General features: G+C 37.8%; 7 protein-coding genes across 7 annotated transcripts; 2 read left to right on the top strand and 5 right to left on the bottom strand.

Annotated features, from left to right (window-relative positions):
• Positions 1–1,053: 1,053 nt before the first annotated feature.
• PHYBLDRAFT_169837 (hypothetical protein) lies at positions 1,054–2,154 on the top strand (the record flags this gene model as incomplete). The annotated part of the gene is made up of 4 exons (XM_018436172.1): positions 1,054–1,172; positions 1,402–1,767; positions 1,798–1,963; positions 2,107–2,154. 4 exons carry the CDS (start codon positions 1,054–1,056, stop codon positions 2,152–2,154), a joined length of 699 nt encoding a protein of 232 aa, XP_018289964.1.
• Positions 2,155–3,132: 978 nt separating this feature from the next.
• Positions 3,133–8,027, bottom strand: PHYBLDRAFT_169836 (hypothetical protein; the record flags this gene model as incomplete). Its single annotated transcript, XM_018436171.1, has 6 exons — positions 3,133–3,368; positions 4,371–4,560; positions 6,294–7,393; positions 7,459–7,569; positions 7,650–7,712; positions 7,976–8,027. The coding sequence occupies 6 exons, from the start codon at positions 8,025–8,027 to the stop codon at positions 3,133–3,135; spliced, it is 1,752 nt and encodes a 583-aa protein (XP_018289963.1).
• A 683-nt stretch (positions 8,028–8,710) lies between these two features.
• PHYBLDRAFT_169835 (hypothetical protein) lies at positions 8,711–9,829 on the top strand (the record flags this gene model as incomplete). Its single annotated transcript, XM_018436170.1, has 5 exons — positions 8,711–8,726; positions 8,766–8,865; positions 8,916–9,144; positions 9,313–9,564; positions 9,677–9,829. 5 exons carry the CDS (start codon positions 8,711–8,713, stop codon positions 9,827–9,829), a joined length of 750 nt encoding a protein of 249 aa, XP_018289962.1.
• A 715-nt stretch (positions 9,830–10,544) lies between these two features.
• Positions 10,545–11,567, bottom strand: PHYBLDRAFT_146903 (hypothetical protein; the record flags this gene model as incomplete). Its single annotated transcript, XM_018431747.1, has 2 exons — positions 10,545–11,227; positions 11,423–11,567. The coding sequence occupies 2 exons, from the start codon at positions 11,565–11,567 to the stop codon at positions 10,545–10,547; spliced, it is 828 nt and encodes a 275-aa protein (XP_018289961.1).
• A 439-nt stretch (positions 11,568–12,006) lies between these two features.
• PHYBLDRAFT_68795 (hypothetical protein) lies at positions 12,007–13,257 on the bottom strand (the record flags this gene model as incomplete). Its single annotated transcript, XM_018442011.1, has 2 exons — positions 12,007–12,957; positions 13,150–13,257. 2 exons carry the CDS (start codon positions 13,255–13,257, stop codon positions 12,007–12,009), a joined length of 1,059 nt encoding a protein of 352 aa, XP_018289960.1.
• A 1,761-nt stretch (positions 13,258–15,018) lies between these two features.
• On the bottom strand, positions 15,019–17,501 carry PHYBLDRAFT_23567 (hypothetical protein; the record flags this gene model as incomplete). The annotated part of the gene is made up of 2 exons (XM_018439810.1): positions 15,019–17,145; positions 17,262–17,501. 2 exons carry the CDS (start codon positions 17,499–17,501, stop codon positions 15,019–15,021), a joined length of 2,367 nt encoding a protein of 788 aa, XP_018289959.1.
• Positions 17,502–19,449: 1,948 nt separating this feature from the next.
• On the bottom strand, positions 19,450–21,099 carry PHYBLDRAFT_155681 (hypothetical protein; the record flags this gene model as incomplete). Its single annotated transcript, XM_018433425.1, has 4 exons — positions 19,450–19,482; positions 19,578–20,279; positions 20,740–20,892; positions 21,004–21,099. The coding sequence occupies 4 exons, from the start codon at positions 21,097–21,099 to the stop codon at positions 19,450–19,452; spliced, it is 984 nt and encodes a 327-aa protein (XP_018289958.1).
• Between the last annotated feature and the right edge of the window lie 1,079 nt (positions 21,100–22,178).

Here is a 22,178-nt window from a genome sequence, read left to right as displayed (position 1 = left end):
ATCTTGAAGCAAGGCAAGACAAATCAGTTTGGGGGAGTCGAGCTTGCAGCATGCCTGAGAAACGCCAAGGTCGAGATCTGCCCATTTATGGCACTTGGATGCTATTTCTTTTGGAGATGGCATGTCAATGGGGAAGCCTTTCCCTCCCTTGAGACATCTGATAGTTGGTTCAGCCACAAGTTGCTGCGATCTGGTCAGGATTCGACTAGAGAAATGCCGTACTCCACACATCTTGAAGCAATAAACAGAGCCTTCAAGGCGTGTGGAATTGTGTCCACAGTGAAGCCCCACGCTGCCCAAGAATCATCTGCAAGAATGTCCAATATGAGTGGTGCAGATGAATCTGACATTCGAAGACAAGGCCACTGGAACAGCGGTACCATGAATGGCGCCTATCTGACGAATCTTCCAAGAGGTGCCATGTGTACAATGGCTGGGTTTCCTTTGGGTGAGGGGCAGTTTTACCTACCAAGAGCCCAGGTAAAGCTGTCCAAGTCGCTCCAGCGTAAGGTGTTCCCAATGGTTGACTTCTGGTATGACAGGATCTTGTCTGGTGCTTGCCAGCAGACAGCAGCCGCACATGGATTCCTGGAGCTTCTGAAGCAATTAAGAATCACTTTTCTTCAGGATTCTGTGCTAATGATAAGAAAAACTCCAGGGTATCCATTGTGGTTGCATGCTATATTCGATGATCCAGAATATATGGAATTTAAAAGGTAAGAAAAAATACAATGCCATGACAAAAATACATAGCTCTAATATATTTATATGTCAATGTTTTAGATCAGTTGATACTTTCATTGAGACAGATATTGAGTCTGCAGATGTGCTTCTGCAGAGGGAAATGCCTCTGATGGTTAGTGTTGTGGGGAGAAAATAAAGCAAAATATAATATAGACGAAAGAATTCGTGAGAACTTGTGTAGGTTGTTTATTTCAAAAGAAAAGTAAAGAATGATAAAATTCGATTGTCTTTCTACACGGAACTATCTACTGATATTTATATGTTTTTCTCATTTGTAATTCAGTGTGTGCTTAAGTAATCTTTATCACGATGAGTCATCTTCCAGGAGTATTGTTCTTCTGGAAAGATCCGGAAAGACCAATTGATATGATACTTCTCCAGTCAGATCAGTCCAAGAGTTTTGGTAAAGAAGAGCATTTATGCTATTGGTAATATTTTAGTATTCCGACCCAGATACTCGGGTAATGTTTCATAATATCAGATAGTTGTAGTTGTAGTCTCTCAATTAAGTATTTGTATAATAAAAGAAATATGTAGATGAAATATAATGATGCCATATATATAATGTATATGTATTTGTATATCCCATGTCATGGTGATAATAATAAATAATCAATTATGTGTATGATGATCTGTGTATTAGATAATATCATAAAGGGAGATCCGTTTGACTGGAATAGCTGAGGATATTATTTTATCCTTCAGTCTTACTCTCAGATTCAGCAGTAATCAATACTCATTCACAACAGTTAGAAAGTTGGCAGATATGCAGAGCAATATCTCCGGATATATGAGTGCAATGACAACTGGGTACGGTGCTCTCTCACAGCAGATCAATGATTTGGTGTCTGAGAGAATCTCCCTTAGATTCTTCCAAGAAGATGGAGGGGAAAGAGCTGGCGTCCCACCAATGAACATGGCACCATTCCCACCCCAAGTGCACAGTTCTGAAAGCAGTTCCCAGCAGCCAGCCACACCTGCTAGATATAGAATGAGCAGAGGTGTACAGACAATAACGGATTTGTAAAGGGAGTGATATGTGGGGCTGTCTAGTTGTGTCTCAGTACAGGAGATGGAGACGAGATATAGTGTTGCATGGAGAAATGATGATCATCAATTCTTTAACAGATATAAAAAAATTGTCAATTGCATCAAGGAGTACGCAGTTATTCATTCTGTAAGTGAGAAAACAAGTGTCAAGATTGCAGAAGCAAATCGAGTAAGAAGAAGAAAGACTTTAGACTTTTTGTCTAAAAACACAGACCAAATATTTCAATGCGTCTTTAAACAAATAAAAATTATATACATATCTTGCTTTTTTTTATTTTGTACTGTCACTGCTTCTGGCTAGTATTTGAATAGCTTTGTTCATTTGTTGCTAATATTTTTGCTATATTTCACTTCATTTGATTAATTTACTATATTTATTTAAAAATGTATCTAAATGAACATATTCCATTCAATTAAAAAACACTAAGTTAGTAAATATAAGAGAAGTATAAATATATTGCAAAATAAATATAATGCCTATTGAGATATACTCTCATAAGAAATTGAAAGGATCTTTTGCATATAAAGAGGTATTTTGTTTTTGCCTTTTTTTTGTAATAAGTAACACATTTTGTGAATGAATCGACTATAAAATTCGGCATTACAACGATTTTATAATTTCAAACAAGTCACTTTTTGGCTTGTAGCCTGAGTCTGTGACCCCACTAAAAACCCTGTGATAACTCCTTATTATAGCTGTTAGAATTTTAGGAACAAAAAAAAAGAAAGAGAGAGAAGGATTTATATATCATGTGACTTTTGTAAGATGTAATTTTTTAGAGATAGAATAGAGTGTATAGAGCGAATCGTTTATCATGTGATATACAAAAAGACTGAATTTAAGACAGATTTTGTATATCATGTGATCTTGCTAATTTTCTAATTTTTTAAAGATATAGACAAGATAGACTGGCGTCACCAGCGGGACTGCATTGAGAAGAAATAACCATATTATGAAAAGAAAGAAAAAACCGTTCGTCTGAGTTTATTTGGATTTTGTTATTATAAAGGTTTATTGTAGTAATAAAAATAAAATAATAGTAAGGAATATATCTTGAAGCCATATTTTTTTGAGGGTTTATATTTTGATATTTTCAAAAAGGAAAGAAAACATTATACTTTGTCATATACACAATTGGTATTGACAATTTAAAAAAAAATATTAAAATATTTGAGAAAAAAGTAAAAAAAAAAAAAAAAACATTAAGATAAAGATAAGTATAAGCAGAAATAACGTGAATACAAAAAATACAAAAATAAAAATAAAGCATATAGAAAAAGATTGGCATATTCGGATAAAGACATAGGGCAGAAAGCATATGATATGGAACAGATTGGTTAATTTCTAGAAAGCACTTCATTATAAACAACATTGTTTATATAGACATTGCTGATTGCTTCAGTAGAAATACTGTCCATATCAACCATAATTTTTACTGAGTTTAGAGTTTGGACCCTGGAGAGAGCAACATACAACTGCCTGTGACCAAAGACATAGTCGGGAAGGTACAGATTAACTTTGTCAAGGGTCCAGCCTTGGGACTTGTTGATAGTCATGGCAAAGGCAAGCCAGACTGGAAATTGAGATCGCTTGAACTCAATGGACATGGTCGATTCAGTTGGGTTCAGCTTGATTCTGGGAATTAGCACCACCTTTCCAGCACTTGATCCAGTTACAATGGTAGCCTTGATAACATATCTGTCAAAGTCATTGCATATAAGGTGGGTACAATTGCAGAGCCCATTCTTGGGGTCCAGATTTCTCAGTAGCATAATAAGACATCCTTTCTTGAGGCATAGAGTATTTGGAGGCAAGGATCTAGGGTTGAGAGTATTGAGCAGTTTAATAGGGTAGCTCAATCAATTATCTTTGCTTAGACCTTTGTCAATACTTTTGAACACAGTTTCTTGCCCAGGGAACAGTTTAATAAGGATATCATTGATCTTCTTAACTTCTGCATTCTTTGGGGTCAAGATTGCACGGCCCATAAGGAAGCTGGGACTGGTGGCATTGTTAAGAAGATCAGAAAAAATTGCACTGGCCAGGTGATTGAGATTACGGCCATGAAGGAGCATGTGTGATAGGATGAGAAAGACGCCTTCACCACCAGTCGTCTGAAGACTGTCATTGCCAACAGTCAAGAGAAGGGCAGCAAACGCATTAAGCTGTGCCATTTCTTGGAGATTAGTGGACTCGGCAATGCACATGTTCCTTGTAAGTCTCATGTGGTGAACAAAGCTCTAGAGACGTGCTTTCTTGACGCATTGGGAAACAATCTGGACTTTGTTTTCTTGTGAAATGACTGGAAGCATCTGACGAAAGTCACCACCAAAAATGAATAGATTGCCACTGAAAGTAACAGACTTGAGCAAGAGGTCAACCAACTTCATAACATCTTGAATGGAACAGTTGACAGCATTAATAAGATCCTTGCTGACCATGGAGATCTCATCCCAAACAGTTAACTCTGTTTTCCTGATCAACTTTGCCACCTCAGAGCTGACAGGAATGGAACACATAGAGTCAGTGTCGATGTCAAGGGGAATCTTGAACCTGGAATGAGCAGTTCGGCCACCATCCAAAGGCAGAGCTGCAATTCTACTGCTAGCTACCACAAGAGCAATCTTGCCTTGTTGACAGACTTTTCTGAGCATGGCATTGAATAAAAAGGTCTTTCCAGTGCCACCTAGTCCATCAACAAAATATAATCTTGGGGTTGTAGGGCTTGCTTCAACTGCTTCTTTGACAACACGGTATACTGCTTGCTGTTCCTCATTGAATGAGAGCATGTCTGAATCAGACAAAGACAAAGCCTCAGTGCAAAGGGCTTCTTGCTCATCAATCAATGTTCTCAATCTGCTGGCAGGAATCTGGGCATCCGAGGAGTCTGGCAATGGGGTCAGAACAAACTCAGAAAAGGAAGTGAGAGAAAGATCATTGGCTGACATGTGGCTTTCAATGCTCCACAGACATCTGTTATACATGACTTCAGTTGGCTCAAGAGAGAAGTCATTTTCTGTCTGTTGGAAAGCATGGAGATAGTCCTCAACCATAGAAGAGTGATAGACCAGCCAGAGAGCAAAGGGATCTGACATCTCACAGAAGATCAAAAGGACAGCAAACAGACGGCACAATGATGATGAGATCTCGTAGTCTACAGCTTCTTCCATATAGCAGTTCCATTTGCTGTTATCCACCAGCAACCCAAGAGCACGGCAAGCATCTTGGTTGGTAGGATACACCCAGCCTCCAACAGTACGCAGATGTTCAAAGCTGGTAGCACCAGGGACATTGTGCAGCAAGATTCTTGGATAGTACCATTCTGGATCTCTTGATGAAATGGCATGCACTCTGCCAAGTGTAAGCTTTGCAGACTTGTGCTTGGTCCACTTCTTCAGAGACTTATTCTATACATGCTTTTCAGAGAAATTCACATATAGAACTTTGTGGGATAGTGTATTTGATGCATTGTAAGTAAATCATCCAGTCAAAGTGGTAGCAAGATTCCTGTTGGAAATGTTGTCCAAGGAGTCTGATTCATTGTAATAAATAAGCTGGCATTCCTCAAGATGGATAGCAAGTCTCTGATGAGATGGGGATTCTTGGTGAAGCCTAAAGAAAAAAATTCTCCAGCAGGCTTCAGACGCAGAGACATAGTGGGCATTGAGGAATTCTTGGACTTCATTGATGGGCTCCAGGGGGTAGCTGTGGATCCAGGCTGCACGCTTGCCATAGCACGGTCATGACCCTTGTATACATACTTGTAGAGGTATTTCACAGAAGCAACAGAGGTACAGATCTCGACGTTTATATGTGCATTGTACTTTACACATAGGTAGCGATTGTGAGAAACTACCCATCGATTGTCCAGAATGGTATTATACTGTATGACTGATCTTTTGTCTTGTATCCAACGATATAGAGGGTACCTAGCACTATCTTCAATTGTACTGTCTCGGATACTCTTGGGATAGTGCTTATGGCAATGGCCATTCTTCATGCAACGTGGTGGTGAAGAATTAGCAAGATGGGCTTCCTGTCCACATGGTCCATGCACCATATGGCGGCTTATGATTGCAAATGCTTCTGGCTTAAGATCAGGATCCAGATACTCCGCAGAGACAATGGCATCATAATCGTCCACTGTAACTGACTTGTCTTCCATAGCCAGGAACAAGAGAATGTGAGCATGGGGGAGACCGCGCTTCTGAAACTCAATGACATAGATGTGGGCTACAACCTTGCCCAAAACATGTTTCTTTGTCAGGTCGTGCATGAGTTCCTGGAGCTTCATGTTAAACACACGGGAGCAAAGATCGGGTCTATCATTGGCACTTTGTCTACCCAACAGAGAGTTTGTGATTTCTGGCCAAGTGGGGTTGCAGGTAAAGATCACAAAGATATCTGGCTTGCCAAAGTGGCGCACAATGCCCATAGCATCTTGGTACAATTGACGCATGCAGTGTGGACTGCCAATAAAGACTGAGGGAAGGATGACTTGCTGACCAAGATTTGCCAAATTATTGTCAGTGAGGTGGAGTGCATCCTGAATGCCCCAGTAGAGCTTGGAACGAAGTTTCTTCTGGTTTTGGGTAAGAAAGTCCAGGCAGTTGTGCTCAACCTTGGTATACATATCAACAATATACTGTTGAAAGAGCCGGCCAAATTGGTGGAGGAGGTGCATGGAGTTGGGACGGTACATGAGACGGTTAGCGTACCAGTCCATGACAGACACTTTTTCTCTGGTTGCAGAATATGACACAATGGTCCAGTCATAATCACCCAAAGGAAAGAGCAAGACATACTGCAGAGCATCATAGAAGCAATTATACTCATTAATCCTTTGGAGGCCATTTGCATGGGTGTGGAGAATAATGTCCCTTGAGCTGCCAGTTTCGTTGTCTCTGATCAATACTGCCACTTCCTCGGTGGTGGGAGCATTGTAACATTGCTGGTCCTGTGGTCCATCAGCCTTCAAGCAAATGATGAGATTGGCCGTTCCATCATTCTTACATGCAACTTGTTCTATAGAGCGGAAGAGAGAAACAAATGGATTGACCTCCATGAGAACGGCCTGGATCTTTTCCAAGATTATCCTGTCCAAGTCTGGGGCATTGCGCTGTCTATGTTCGACCTGAGAAGCTGGATCAAAGATATAGATCTGGGCAAACTTGGGTTGGTCCATCTGAGCCTGGGTTGTTGGAATGACTGATACAATCTTGTGGCAGACGGTCTCATGGATCCGGTAGTTGTACGCACCACCAATGTTGTTGGCAACAGACTGATTGATGTTGGCTCCCATGGAAGTGAAACTTATGGTGCTGTTGTACCATCTGATCTTGTCAAAGAAAGTTTGGCCAGCTGGAGGTAGTGGGGTGGTAGTATGCCAGGCCATGTTGTGAGTAGTAGTTAACTGGCCAGGGACAAAATTGCGGTTCCTTTGGTTGTTAGGACACTGCAAGTTGTTGCTCCATTGGTGACCAATTCTATTACAGCTGGAACAGCAGGGAATAACAGTGGCAGTGGCAGTGGTGGTAGTCAAATCCAAGACTCTCTCAACATCAGAAACTTGCAAAGCCTCAAAAGCGGCAGTTAGATCTATAATAAAAATATTAAAAAATAATTAATAATTGTGGCAATTTATATATAATTTTAAAAATTACCTCTGTTGCTCTCTGCAGTATATTGTTCTGTGAAGGAGAGATCAATTGACAATGGTTGTATGGGCGCAACAGAATCCTGGACAGCTTCAACTCTTGGTCTTGAAGCAGCAGCTAAATAGAAAAATAAATAGAGTAGAAAAAATGATTAGAATTTTTGCTGAATATTAATCAATTACGCTATATTTATTTACCTCGACTACTCTCTGCAGGATATTGGGCAGCATGGGAGAGAGCAATGATTTCTGCTATGATATCTATGATATAAGAAAACAGATGTCACATGATATACTCATATCATTATCTTAAATGTTGTATTTGGAGAGGATTGGAAGCTTGATGTGGTATTTCAGATACAAAACAATAAAAAATAATAAATTTGATAATAGAGACATATAGAAATACTTTGAAACTGTATATAAGTTGTCCTTTATTCATAAATAAAAAGTATCTCTTTTTATAAGAAAAAACAATCTGCTCTATCATTACGTCTTGGTTTCTTAAGGCTTTCTTCCTTTACTATATTTGGTTATTAGAGTGTATTTACTGAGAGGGTATTTTTGGTGGGCCATAGTCTGATTGAGTTTTATTGTTATTTTTGGTGCGATGAGATTGAGCAAAGGAATACCCTTTTTCCAAAATTTGGGTTCATTTCCCGAAAAAAAATTCTTAATTTGTTAATAAAAAGAGGACGATTTCAGCATTTTTATTATGACAGATATCACTGTAGTAAATGGCAGACATTATAACTCCGCGACCGTATAAATTATACAGAACTGTATAATTTCTACAGTCACGGAGTTATAATATCTGCCAATAGAATCTTGGTTTTTAGTAAATTAAAAGTATTTACAGCGAATACTATTTATGGGAGTTCAAATTACTTTTTTTTTAATTCAATAAAATCTTTTAAAATAGCAAAATTATACCATTTTTAGATAAATATTTCCCTTTTTATAAAAAATTTGGAGAATACAATTCGTTAGATTTCAGATTATTTTTTCTAATCCAATCAAATAAGCTAAATATAGTAGTGCTATACCTTTTTTAGGCATATCTATTCTTCTTATAATTGGTCCAGCAAATGCATGATGTTTTAAATGAAAATATTTTTTATTAAAAAAAAACCTTGGAACTGAAAAAAGACATATAAAAAACGATGGAAAAAAATAGAAACGAAATTAAGAGAAGTATATTAAAAAGAAGTGTAAATAATATTGCTTATATCTGTTACTATTAAAATCCCTGTTGTGTAATGGTTGGTTTACACTGTATGAGTGTGTAGTGTACGTGTGCCTTGTGTGTAACAGTTCCAGAGATTGTTAACTTGCCAGGTTCATTAGCTAGAAGGAATCAGTGTTTGGTTGTAGGGTCTGCTCTTTACTCAATTGCGGTGCATATATCACAGTAGTAAGCCTCTCAAAAGGATTGATCTTGTGTCCTGCAGTGTTTTATCCTAGTCAACAGGCACAGATAATAGTCACAATTGGACTTGAGAAAGAAGTGATATTGCCAGCAGGAACTACAGTAGGGATGGTCATGCCAGCAGGAGCTTCTTTGGATGAGATCCGGACTGGAAGAGAGGTAACAGAGGATAATGTGGAGGTGATGAGGTATCTGGAAAGCGTAGTAGAGTACTCAGAGGCACGTCAGATACCATCAGTCACATCTGGACCGATCCTATTGCCAGTCAAGAAAGGGAAACCTTGAGCCCAGGTATTCACCATGAATATGGAAAAAGGAAGAACGGAACACAGTGAGGTTAGTTGTCAAGGGTTCGATATCAACCCTGAGTTAATACCAGAGACCAGAGATAAAGCAATGTGAGAGCGATTTGAAGAGTGGATACAATTACAGACAGTGACACAACCTCAGGCACAAGAAAAACAAGACCTTGTAAAGAAAGCCATGAAAGAAAAGTACGATATAACCCACAAGGCCAAGGCAAAACCTTTTCGAATATGGGACAAAGTGCTAGTCAGGTATTACAGCAGACAACCTATGAGCACCAATTTAAGACCAATCTGGCTGAGACCTTACAGAGTGGCAGAAATATTAAGACGTAATGTCTATGTAGTTGTAGACGGGAAGTTAAGAATACCAGCACGGGTACATGCAGACGACATGAAACTGTATGCTAGTCAACCTCGATAAAAGCACTTATATCGTAAACAAGCAGAGGACAGATTAGCTCACAACATCACTACCATGACCAACTCAGATGAACTGGAACATAAGCGCCATCGAGAGAACATCACTGATGTTGGGCCCTTGTGATGTTGTCCGGGTCGGCCAACCATTCAGTTCGATCTGGGCTGAAGGTCGTGCCCAAGAATCTCCAATAATCACATTAAAGAAGATAGTACTACCATAAAGTAGTACTCATAATAGCATTGTATGCACCAAATGAATAAAACAATCTCTTTTTCTGTTAAGTCTATTATTGTTGCAAAGGACATAGGTTGCTCTGATCATTATTAGCTGTCTGAATTGTTAGAAGAAACCTCTTTAACACAAGTATCTTGCACTTTGCTGTGGCAACCTCTCTCCGCCTTATTCTCCAACGCCCCCTCTCACTCGTGTGTGTATCTATCCCCCGTCTCGGTGGAACAAAAGTTCATATTACACCATATACGAAAAATCTAATCCCCTTCACAACATTTACTACTAAAAAAACTCTTGTGGTGTAAAATAAGTTTTTTCTTTAAAAACAAAATTGCTATGCTTTCAAAGCTGTACTGTAAAGTGAGAGTAGCCAAGCTGAGATGCAAGAGTTAAAGAATAATTACTCTTGGGTTTTGCAGATTTTTGAAATTATGATGACTGTTGATATGGATTTGTATACATATACATATGAATGTTATTTACTTTAATAATCTTTTTTTTTCTTCATATAGAATAAAGATAATTGAGCTCTAGACTTTTGGTTACAAACGAAATTAAAATAAAGCAAAAAAGGGCTGAAACAGTAACAGCAAAACACCCATTTTATCTTTAGTTTTATTACCCTCTTTTCTTTGTTTTTGTTTTTTTTTTGCTTTATATATAGGAGAAGACTATAACCTATTAACTTAGAAATTCCTGTTGAATCACTCGACCTCAACCTTGATAATAGTGTCTACTTCTTCATAGGACTTATTGGTAGTGGTATTGATCTTACTGAAACTTCCTTTGATCTTAATTCCACTACTAATGACCGTGTTTTTACTTCCGATAACCGTGTTATCATGACCTTTGACCTTATTATTATCCCCTGCAACCTTGTTGCCATTGCCTTTGACCTTGTTGTTATTGCCGTTAACCTTGTTGTTATTGCCTTTAACTTCATTCCCATTCCCATTAACCTCATTGCCATTTCCAAACAACTTAGTACGCTTGGTGACTACTGGAATGACATTGTTGTTTACTTGAGTGCCACTTGTATTTGCGGGAGTGTTGAGGATATTTTCCAATGCTCCAGTAACATTTGCTGGAAGGTTGACAGTATTTTCAAAAGCCTGACTTGCATTTACTGGACTGTCAATATGATTTCCCAGAAATTCACTCGTATTGGCTGTAGTGTCAAAGGTATTTACAGGCGTGTCATTGTCGTTTACTAGCATTTCATTGTTGCTCGCTGGAGTGCGAATATCTTTTTTGTAAGTATTATCGCCATTTGTCTTATTGGTAACTGAAGCTTCGCCATAGTCAGACACTAAATCATCTTCAAAAAAATCGGAGTCAACCTGATCAACCAGTGGTTCAACAAGCGCAGGTTGGTGCGTTGGAATAGCTACGAATTTTATAACGTTTTAGTTTATCCAGCCTGTTCTGATACTGAAAATAAAAGAATATATTTACATTTTGTGTCAATTTTAATAGTATTATTTTCTGTAGCCCTCTCTATTTTAAAAGGAAAATGATTTATTATCGCACGCGTCAAAAAAAAAAGTGCAAGAGTCTGGGCTAGCAAAAACAAAATACACACCATTAGAACGTCTTTTCATATCGTCAAATTGAGATTTCATGGCGTGAATTTTAGCGTTATTTCTGGTTTGTAGAATATATCCTCCCGGAGCGATACAGCATCTACTGCAATAGCACTTCACATTGTAAGGACCTGAAGGGGTCATATTTCTTGCTGTTTATTTTTCTCTTTAGCAAAATAAAAGAAGGGAAAGAGAAATAAATAAAAAGAAAGCTAGTGTTACATATACTTTATTTTGAAGTCAAAAGTATAGCAAATAAGCTATCTCCGAGAGAGTCACAACACAATGCGTCTGAAGAAATACCTATCCACTATGGTAACAACAATAAAATCAAAAAGGTAGAAAATATAGAGCTAGGCTCTGGGTAAACTTTTGAGCCAAAGCTCTCTATTGTCTAAAACTTACTTACTCTACTTTCTTTAGCTTGATATCACTTGGTTTTGATAAATCAATACAGAAAATTAAAGAATTTAACTTGAAATTTTGGTTTATTTTTATAGACTTTAATTCATTTTCAATTGTCCTCAACCTTGTAATATGGAATACTCTTTCTTTGTTTTATTATTCTGTGACCTTCAAGGAGCTAAATTCTTGGTTTCTTATTTTTGAGGATTTCGTCATATGGTATTTCGTTGCGAGCTATCTTCCCAACACTAAGGCTACTAGAAGTATCTGCCAAATCTTTGTACGAGGGGGGTTTTATAGGCGTATCTTTTGTGTATAACTCTGACATGTAGTCAAAGTCCTCATCTTCATAGTCGAGTAAAGAGTAGTTGTTTCCCATCTTTCGCTTCCTTTCAGTAAAGATTCCCATGTTATACTTTCGGCTCATCATCATATTCTTTACATAATCAAGATCCTTAGTCTGTTGTCGAATACGTGTACACAGTTGCTGCTTGTAGGTATCGTAGCTGCGCACTAGAAGGTCCATCGCTTGGCATTCTGCACTTATCAAATCTGTAATTTTGCTGTATTTTATTTTGAAGCTATCCTCTTTGTCAAGTATCTTTACCATGGCAGACAGTAATGGCCGCAAAATGGTGTATTTACGGTTGAATAAGACCAGATGTCTCATGTCTAAATCATCCGATTTGTACAGACACTGTAAAGCTTTCAGGCAGCGTTTACTTGCTGAATCATCCAGAACAGACTTTTGGGTGACACTTGCAACTTCATCCTTGTTGAACGTGGGCATAGCAATTCCAGAGTTCCATTTTTTTACTTGCTCTTGCTCTTCCGATGTCAACCCAGTGCTAGAATAGCTTGTATTACTATCTAACATTGTGTTTCCGTGCATATAGACCAATGGGGCGAGGTACCATCCTTCATTAAGTGCTTGTGAGATCAGACAAGCTTTTTGTGTAAGCTTTTCCAAACTGTCGTTGGGATGTGGAACAATATCACTCTTGTTGTAAAGGTACGCCGGTGGTATCTTTAAAGCCTTTTTCTTGGGATCCGTGTATGGTTGTCGAAATCTGGAAGGTATTGGTATATAATCCGGAATTGAGCTATATGAAGATATACTGGGATAACGCTTGATATATAGGAGGGCAGGAAGGCATTGTCAATATTCATTCATAATTATTTTCTTTATTATGTTATAGCTATTAGAATTTAGGGTAACATAAAGACTGTATGGTGTTTGTGATGGTGGTGTAAGGTTTTGTGCGCGGAGTGAAAGCTAAAGCTCTTTGGGTGCCTCAGTACTATTAGCTTTATATATTACCTTTGGTGGTCCACTTTTAAATAAATCCTGCTCGTTTAATATGGTGCTATTTTCTTCCTGTTTGTCAGGATGACTTTTCCATGCGTCTAGCTCGTTTTCCAAGCCCATGATTTTTAATAATATCTTTGGTTTTATTTTAGGCGAAAATCGGCTTTTTATATTAGTTTTACTGTATCAAGCACGGGATTTTTGTTTTTCTATCACTGATAAAAAGATATATAGGCTGCAATAAAGATAGGTCTTGAAGAATATGAACGCCTTTCTTTAAAAAAGAAAAAAGTAAAAATTTTAAAAAAAAATCCAAAATACAATTATATATATATTCAGGAAAGCTACTGTTTTTATTGTAAGAACCTTTGACCACCTTTATATTTATAGCAAAGCAGAAATCTGTATATGTATATATATATTCCTATTTTTACTTTTAGAGTCTATTGATAGTGTAGCAATGGTTTTCTATGCTATCAAATGGCGTCGGCTTCGGAATCATTATTCTCTTTTGTGGCCTAAGTTTTGATAGACATACTTTAACTGTTAAATACAGTCTTGAACTATTTATAATGTGTTGTGCCGTTTAAAAATTGGATTAATATCCCTATTCTTTTGTCACCACTATAGAACCCACGACATAAAGCACGAACCTTGTGGTTCTGAAAGATATGTTTGCAGTCTTTGTAAATACATCACTGGTCATATACAATATTGACCAAGCTCAACGTGTTACTACTAATTATATCAGTACAGCTACATTCTATCCTTTGACACTACTTCAAAAACCAAAGACTCAAATAACATCTCATTTACAGTACAGATATTCTGACAACCCTATTGCTGTTCTTTTTGCTTTGATGTAAATCATATTAATATCACTAACATCTTCCTTTACACAGCCCATGCCTTTTTTGATATTATAAAACCGGCGTATTTCCTGTGTCGTCCTTTTTTTTTTCTTATTGAATTTAGATCAATTATATTAGATTGTGGGTATCTAACTCTCGACACCCAAATTGTCAAATCGTCAAAATTTGCATTGTCTACTTGGACAATGTTTTTCACTCAAGACAATGAATAATTGAACTTTTCATAAAAAAAACAAAAAGAAAGTATATGTCTGTAAGAGCATCTTCAGCAGTGATTTAACTTTATTTATTTTTAAAAAAAAAATGAAATTATCCAAAGTTAAGCACCACCACTTTAGCTAAAGAACAGCTAACTTTTTCCCAGCAGTTCAATTTATCTTTCTTTTTTCTTTAAATAAATTTTGAGAAGCGTTTTCATCAATCACTCTTATTTTGTTAAATTTAACGAAAAAGATCAAAAGAAGGGATTATCTTTTTTTTTTAAAAAAAAAAAGAAAAGTGAATTTAATTGAACTGCTGGGAGGACCAATTCTAACTAAATATTTAAAGTAGACTGTTGAAGATGCTATAGGCGCGTTTTCATTTATCTACTTTTTTTCTAATATATGTAATTGCAAAATACTTTGGATTTGACCAATACTATGAGTGAATTCATCTGCAGCCCTCATTACCAGGATTAATTAATTATTCTTATCTTTGGTTGATTAAAAGTTACGATTAGCACATATCGGGTCAAGTATCCAAGTAGTTTATATTACGCATCTTTGTTTATAATTGTGATTTCTTTAATAAAGAAATGTAAAAACATCACAGGTATTATCGCGATTATATATATATATATATATTGTATGTATGTAAGTATATTATTCTTATATTATTGTATATTTCCTTGGTATATTTGTATTTACCCTAAACATGAAAAGAATATATATATATAAAGAGAGAGAGAGAGAAAGCAAAATAATGATAGTAAAAAAAAATAAAAAAAAATAGACAAACTCCTCGTTATTTATTTTTCTTCAAGGGATGCTTGGGCTTCTGGAGTAAAAAGACCACGGCCGGAAAGAAGATCGACAAGACCTCTGTGCTCGAACCACCAGGCCTTTACGGGCTTACGGTTAATCACATCTGTTGTAGGCAAGAGTTCTCTAACGGATGGGAAGTGTACTTCGGCACCTGTCAGGCCAACCACGGCTATTGACTCTGGGGCTGAGGTAAGCTCAATTGGAACAGACTCGCCAAGAACATGTGCTTTCTCAAGTGCTTCATGGGTATGCTGTTCAACAAAGTCAATGCATCGCATTGCCAGGCGTGTGGCGTGAATGCGGTCCATGGGCGAGGGGGTATTTCCCTGCTGGATGTGCCCCAAAACAGCCGTGCGGGAATCAAACAAGCCACGACCTTCGTCTTTGAGAATGCTGCTGATAACATCAGTAGTATAGGTCTTTGATACCTTTTCGTTACGCAAGATGATACGACCCTCGGCCTTGTCAGCAGCATCGTCGAGATAGAGTGCCATAAGGTGGCGGACATCAGACTGCAGGCGTTCAAGCTTGATGCCTTCTTCAGGAATGTAGACAGTGTTGGCACCAGTTGCAAGTCCACCCTCGACAGCCAGGTAGCCAGATTTGCCACCCTGGACCTCAACCACAAACACACGGCGGCGCGAGGATCGGGCAGATTGGATAATTGAATCACATGCATCGATAATAGAGTTTAATGAAGTGTCGGAGCCAAGTGAGAAGTCTGTACCAGGCACATTGTTTGAAACAGTAGCAGGGATGAGACCAATAGGGATGCAAAGAGAGGGATACTTTGCACGCGCTTTGTCAAGCTCGATCAAGGCCGAGAAAGCCTCAAAACCACCTACGATCATGATGGCCTGGATGTTGAATTTCTGGAGCTGGTATGCGACCATTCCCATATCAACCTCTTCGCCTGGAACAGCACGGTTGGTACCCAACTCGGAACCACCGCGCGAAGTCCAGCCATCGACACCAATCCAGGTCAGCTCCTCAATTGAGCCACGCACCAGGCCAGGGAAACCGTTGTAGACAGCAAAGGGGGTGTGGCCACGGTTGAGGGCGTAGCGAACAGCAGTGCGGGTGGCAGCATTCATGCCACCAGCAGGAGCACCCATGTGGACAATCGCAATTCGCAAGCGTAGATGAGGAGGCAGCAGGTCCGACTCATCATCGACAATCGTACTGGCAGTGTAGGCATTGAATTCTTCAGCGAATTGGGGGTCTCGCAATTCCATGGCACGCGCAAAGTTCTTTTCTCCAATTGCCTTTGCTACCTCGTGTGTGAGCTCGACGGCCTTCATCAGTGGTCCACATGTCACTTTGTTGCTGGTCATTCCGATCAATGGGGATGGGATATCGGGGGTTGAGCGCAGGACAGCGTCGACTGCACAAACACCTTGGACGGTTGCCAAGATACGATCGTAGGCGGCGGGTGATCCACCACGCTGGGTGTGACCAAGAGTGGTGACGCGAGTGTCGAGACCGAGACGGTCAGTCAAGATGTCCTTGATGTATTCAGGTCTGATGGGTTTGAGCGACTTGTCGATGGCACCCTCGGCCACGATAATTACAGTCTTGCGCTTGCCGAGCTCACGATGGCGGTGGGCCACAGCACACATGGTGGATTCCCAGTCGTCTTCCATTGGCGGGCGCTCAGGGATAAAGACAAAGTCAGCACCGGTGGCAATACCAGCCATGAGAGCCAGCCAGCCGCAGTGACGGCCCATGACCTCGATAACAAATGCACGCGAGTGGGACAGGGCAGTGGTTCCAATTGAGTCTACGCTCTCACAGATACGGTGCAGCGAGGTAACGGCACCAATAGTTATGTCGGTTCCAGCCATGTCGTTGTCAATCGAACCCACCAAGCCGACAATAGTCAAGTGACAGTAAGTTGTGGCCTCCTCCTCTGTAATTCTATCGGCGGCTCTGAGCTCCTCCAACAAACCTGACCACTCGGATCTAAATACGTCTGCACCTGTTAAAGAGCCATCGCCACCACACACAATCAGCGAGTCAATGCCGTTGTGAACGAGGTTTTCGGCAGCCTTGAGACGACCTTCCCGAGTCTTGAATGGCATACAACGTGCAGTACCAATACTTGTGCCACCCTAAACACAGACACACACACATATATATATATATAGTTTTATATTAATTGAATTCATGTTGGATGTTTTTTTTTTTTTTTTTTTTTTTAGAAAAAAAAATGCATAGGGTAACTTACGACTGACAACCATCCTCGAACACTCTTCCAGTCCATGCGACGGATACGATCACCACCATCAACAAGACCTTGGTAACCTTCATACACACCGTATACATGACATCCTTTTGAAATACCATAACGGACGACGGCTCGCACACTAGCGTTCATGCCTGCTGCATCACCTCCAGAGGTGAGAACACCGATCTTACGTGGTACAGTTGATTTCTTGTGTGAGGGTGTGTCATTGGGTAGGGGCATTTCCAGCAGACTGGGAAGAGCTGGCTGGTCAGTGAACACAAGCACGTTGTTGAGAGGGTCAAGGGTGTACAGTTCATGGTCTTCCAGGGACTCCTGCCATTCTGCCTCTAGACCATTAAGCTGGACTTTTGTTTTCTGATAATTTTGTTTTTTTTTGAAGAAACAGAAAAATTATAATGAGTTTAGTGATATTTTTGCTCACGTGCATTGATAATATTGTGTGGAGTAGTAAAATGATTAGAAAAAGAAGGTAAACTTACTTGCAAGTCCTCTGACAAAAGAACCAGCTTACCTGCCAAAAGTGACCAGTCTTCTTCAGGCGATGGTTTGGAAACCAACTCAGTAGCGGAGAGAACGATTCGGAGAGTGAGGTCAGAGGCAGCAACGGCGTTTTCTGCAGAGAGTTTTAGCCAAGTATCACCTTGCTGTGTAGGTGGAAGTGTCTTGAAACCAAGGGCACTGTAGAATGTCACGGCTTTGGTGATGTCCTGCGTGGACTTTCCATAGAATACGGCGTGTGCAAGTCCCTGAATCATCTCGTTTGCTATTCTTTTATATAATGTGGTTTGTTCAAGGAATTAAAATGATATAAAGAAGAAGAAGAAGAAGAAGAAGAACAACAAAAAAGAAGAATAGGAATAGGAATAGGATTAGGATTAGGATTAAGAATAAACTAAACTAAAAAAAAAATTAAATAAAAAAAATCCCAACAATGAGGTGATCTATGATAAAAATAAAATTAAAAAAAAAAACTGGGTACCTCGGTCACAGTTGAATTTGTCTCAACAATCGATGTGACTTGTAAACGCTATACCTTTTATATAAATAATAATAATAGTAGTAGTAGTAGTAGTAGTGGTAGTAGTAATATATGAATAGAGAAGGTATGATGTGAGTGAGTGAATGAATAAGAGAGCTGTCCGTGTGTTTTGTGTGCAGTTAATTTTTTATTTTATTTATATATTTTTTAATACAACAAAATTAATCCCAATTTTTTTTTTTTTGGTTTTTTTTTGAATTAATTTTATACTGAAATATATATATATATATATATATATATATATATATATATCTTAAAGGTTAAAAGAAAAGAAAATACCTCTTGACTATTTTGCTATAATCAAAGCTTACAAGAAGAAGCACCAAGAATTCTCAAAAGACTCTTTACCATATGCTTGTACCTTACGCGCACAGTAATTATATATATATATATATATTATAATATAAATATATTTAAAGCGTTATTTTATACTAGATATTTACCAGCCGGCCAACCAAAAACAAATAATAAAATGAATGTGAATGTGAATGTGAATGTTTTAGCGGAGATGTGATTAACGAAAACCCTCAGTTTGGTTTCACAAGAAGTTCCTTGACTTCTTTCGTCAATGCGAAACTACCACCAAAAGATATATATATAAAGAAAACTTAATAATTTGGGATAAATCTCGTGTCATGATAAATTCATTCATTCGTTCTTTTTTTTTTATAGGCGTGTGGTTTATTGGTTTGGACAAAATAATAATCTTGGCTTTTGATCCCTACTGTTTTCCTTACTCTTTCATTTACTGCTATTAAAGGTGCTACAATAGAATAGATAGTTCCACATACATACACAGGTGTTTTCATTCACAAGCTGAATGTTATTTTATCATTTGCATCCTAGGCACTATAAACCTGAGCTCACTTGACAAGGTTTATTATACAATTTAATGTGTATTGCTGCTTTTGACAGCAAAATATTCCATAAAAGCCAGTTTATGCATGAGAAATATCAAAAGATTATTATTATTACTATTAGTAGTAGTATAGTTTTGGTTTATTTTTATTTTTTATGAAAAGTCTAGGGAAAAAAAAAGTGAATAAAGCCAAGACATTAATCTATCTTGTTTTTAGTAAGTCTGAAGATGTCTGTTTGCTTGGTGTATATTGTATAAAGTCAAGGTCTCTAAGCGGCTCCAAAATGACGTGACAAGAGTTCCTAGATAGCAAACAGGAACAAAAAAAATAATTAAATGTGTGTATGTATGTAGAGCAGTAAAGACTAAAATCAATAAAAGGAATGCCTGTACTTACATATGTCATAAAGATGATGGCATTGGATGGTGCACTACGCAACAAGGTAATACCACATCCTCGATAGAAACCTCGTACTCCGGCACCTTTATAGATATCCTGGCCGGTCTGTACAAATGTACGCTGCTTGAACGCTCTGCCAAGCAGCTCTTCGTCGGTCTGCATCTTGGACTTTATGACATCCACTGGGAAGAAGGACAGATTGTAGGCTATACCACCCAATGCACCGCCAAGCATTAGTTCAGGTGCTGAGAGGTTTTCCTTTGTGATCTTTGTGGCCGAGAGTCTCTGTCGGCGCTCGATGAAGAGTGAGCAAGTGTATTCGTAGGCACCAAACCAGAATGCTCCACCGCCTGCTTCACGGATCAGGGTGGCCAGATATCCTCGGTAGAATCCATTGAGACCGTGTTGGCGCAAGATGTGGCGCATGACATCAAAGGGGCCAGTGTATTTCTTTGTTTGGGTAGCCGTGGTGTCTTGGATCAGTTGAACCTGCAACTTGCACTTGACGAGTTCTACGGGTGTGAGTATAATTGAGGCTAGGGCGCCCGATGCTGTGCCTGCTAGAACAAGTTGAGATAGACTCAAATCAGCTCCTGGCTCGGTACCACTGTACTTTCGAATCATATTTTGGATCTGTCGATATCCTACAAACAGAGTCGCATTTTCCAACATTGCTCCAACTAGCGGTGATGACATTCCCTGATAAAATAGATAATTTTTATATTTATATTTATATTTATATTTTGATATATATATTTTTATATTTGTACACATACACCATAGAAAAGAAACAGAAAATATGCAATTTTATAATAATAATAATAATAATAATTATATATTCACCATAAAGAAGAAGAAATTCGATTAAGAAAATAATAATAAATGAAGATTGGTATTAAGAAATATCAATTCATTTCATCAATTCACTAATTTCCTTTGAATTGAATTGAATAGCATATCATATCCATAATACATAATACATAATGCATAATATTCATTCATTCACTCTTTATCCAGAAATTCATTATCCTTCTTTCTCTCTTGCTTTTTTTTAATTGGAATCAAAATTTATAATAGACTTTTTTTCTATTTCTAAGCTTAAGCATGTATATGTATACACTGTGCTGTGTAATATATACTTTTTCTAATTTTTTTTTACCTTGTAGAGTCCTCTGATACCTTCCTGCTTCAATGTGGCAGTCATACATTCGAGTGGACCAGAGAAAAGCGGTCGGTCTAATGGTTGTGTCTGTAGTCTGACCTTGACAGTATCAAAAGGATACTCTACAAACTTTCCAACCATTCCTGCCACCTAATAAATATATATATGTACACAAATACACAGTCCAAGTAAGTTTGTGCATCTCTAATACAAAAAAAAAACAAAAATTGATAGAGTTTTTATTGTTTGTTTTTTCTTTACCGAACCAAATAATAGATCGTCTACTTGGTGTCTCCAGCTTGTTTTCTCGACCGGAATGGGCTCTGGAATCATTGGTGTGTGTTCGGAATGCGACATTGTCAGGTAAATTGAAGAACCAAAACCGAGATAGAATGAAATGAAATAGAATGAAATAAAGTAATATATATATATATATATATATATATATAAAAAGTGAAGACCACACACTACACACTACACACTCAGAGAGAAAGAGAGAAAACAGAGAGCGGGGGAGAAGCTGGTTTTTTTTTGTATTTTTTTTTTTTTTTTTTTTGGGCTTTGCAGGGTTTATGGTCTTGTTTTAAGCGGCCAAATAAAATATATAGAGATCAAAGATGGATAAAATATAGTGCGACTTTTAATATCTTTATTGTTTTCCTTTCTTATTTTTAAATGTAAAATGTATACATATTTTTTTTTAGTTAATTTTCCTTTTCACTCTAATGCCAATTCTATTTCCAGCTCCATCTCTAGGTCCAGCTCAAAATTATCCTTATCTATTTCTTTATCACTTTGACCATCTTTTGATCACTCAAACATCTTTGAGCTTTAGATAAGATAATAAAACCAAGAAAAAAAAACCGCCATCAATGGATAACCATCGCAGTCACTCATTCACAGTCTCAAAGCAGTAACACATACCTTCCCAGAATTTTCACACACATACTGTATTTTTATGTATTAGAGAGCCCATTGTCGAGTGAAAAATATATGGAGTCAAATAATGGATCCCATTTTTTAATAATAATGATGGTCTTATAGTCAACTTTTATTTTATTTTATTCTTCTTTACCTTTACCTTTATCGACTGTTTATGTTCTTATTTGTTTCAATGTTCCAAAATAAATGCTACAAGCACACATATTGCCCTTAGAGACCATACAATTCTACGCTCCAGCTTTATGACCTTTTACTCAATACTGTATTTATATCCCTCAGGCTCCGCAATTACCTTTCAGTTTCCTAAAAAAAACAAGGGCAAAGAAAATTAAGTAAAGTTCATTTAATCTCTGCGTCTGTCTATATAATTTTATTCACTGTATATAAAAACAGTATTTTATAATATCATATAATTTATATACTCACATACATATATATATATATATTACTCTATTTTAATTATCATCTTTGTTCAATATTTTGTATATATATAA

This window comes from Phycomyces blakesleeanus (assembly GCF_001638985.1).
Source record: "Phycomyces blakesleeanus NRRL 1555(-) unplaced genomic scaffold PHYBLscaffold_14, whole genome shotgun sequence".
NCBI lineage: Eukaryota > Fungi > Mucoromycota > Mucoromycetes > Mucorales > Phycomycetaceae > Phycomyces > Phycomyces blakesleeanus.
This window is presented reverse-complemented; position numbering and strand designations above follow the sequence as displayed.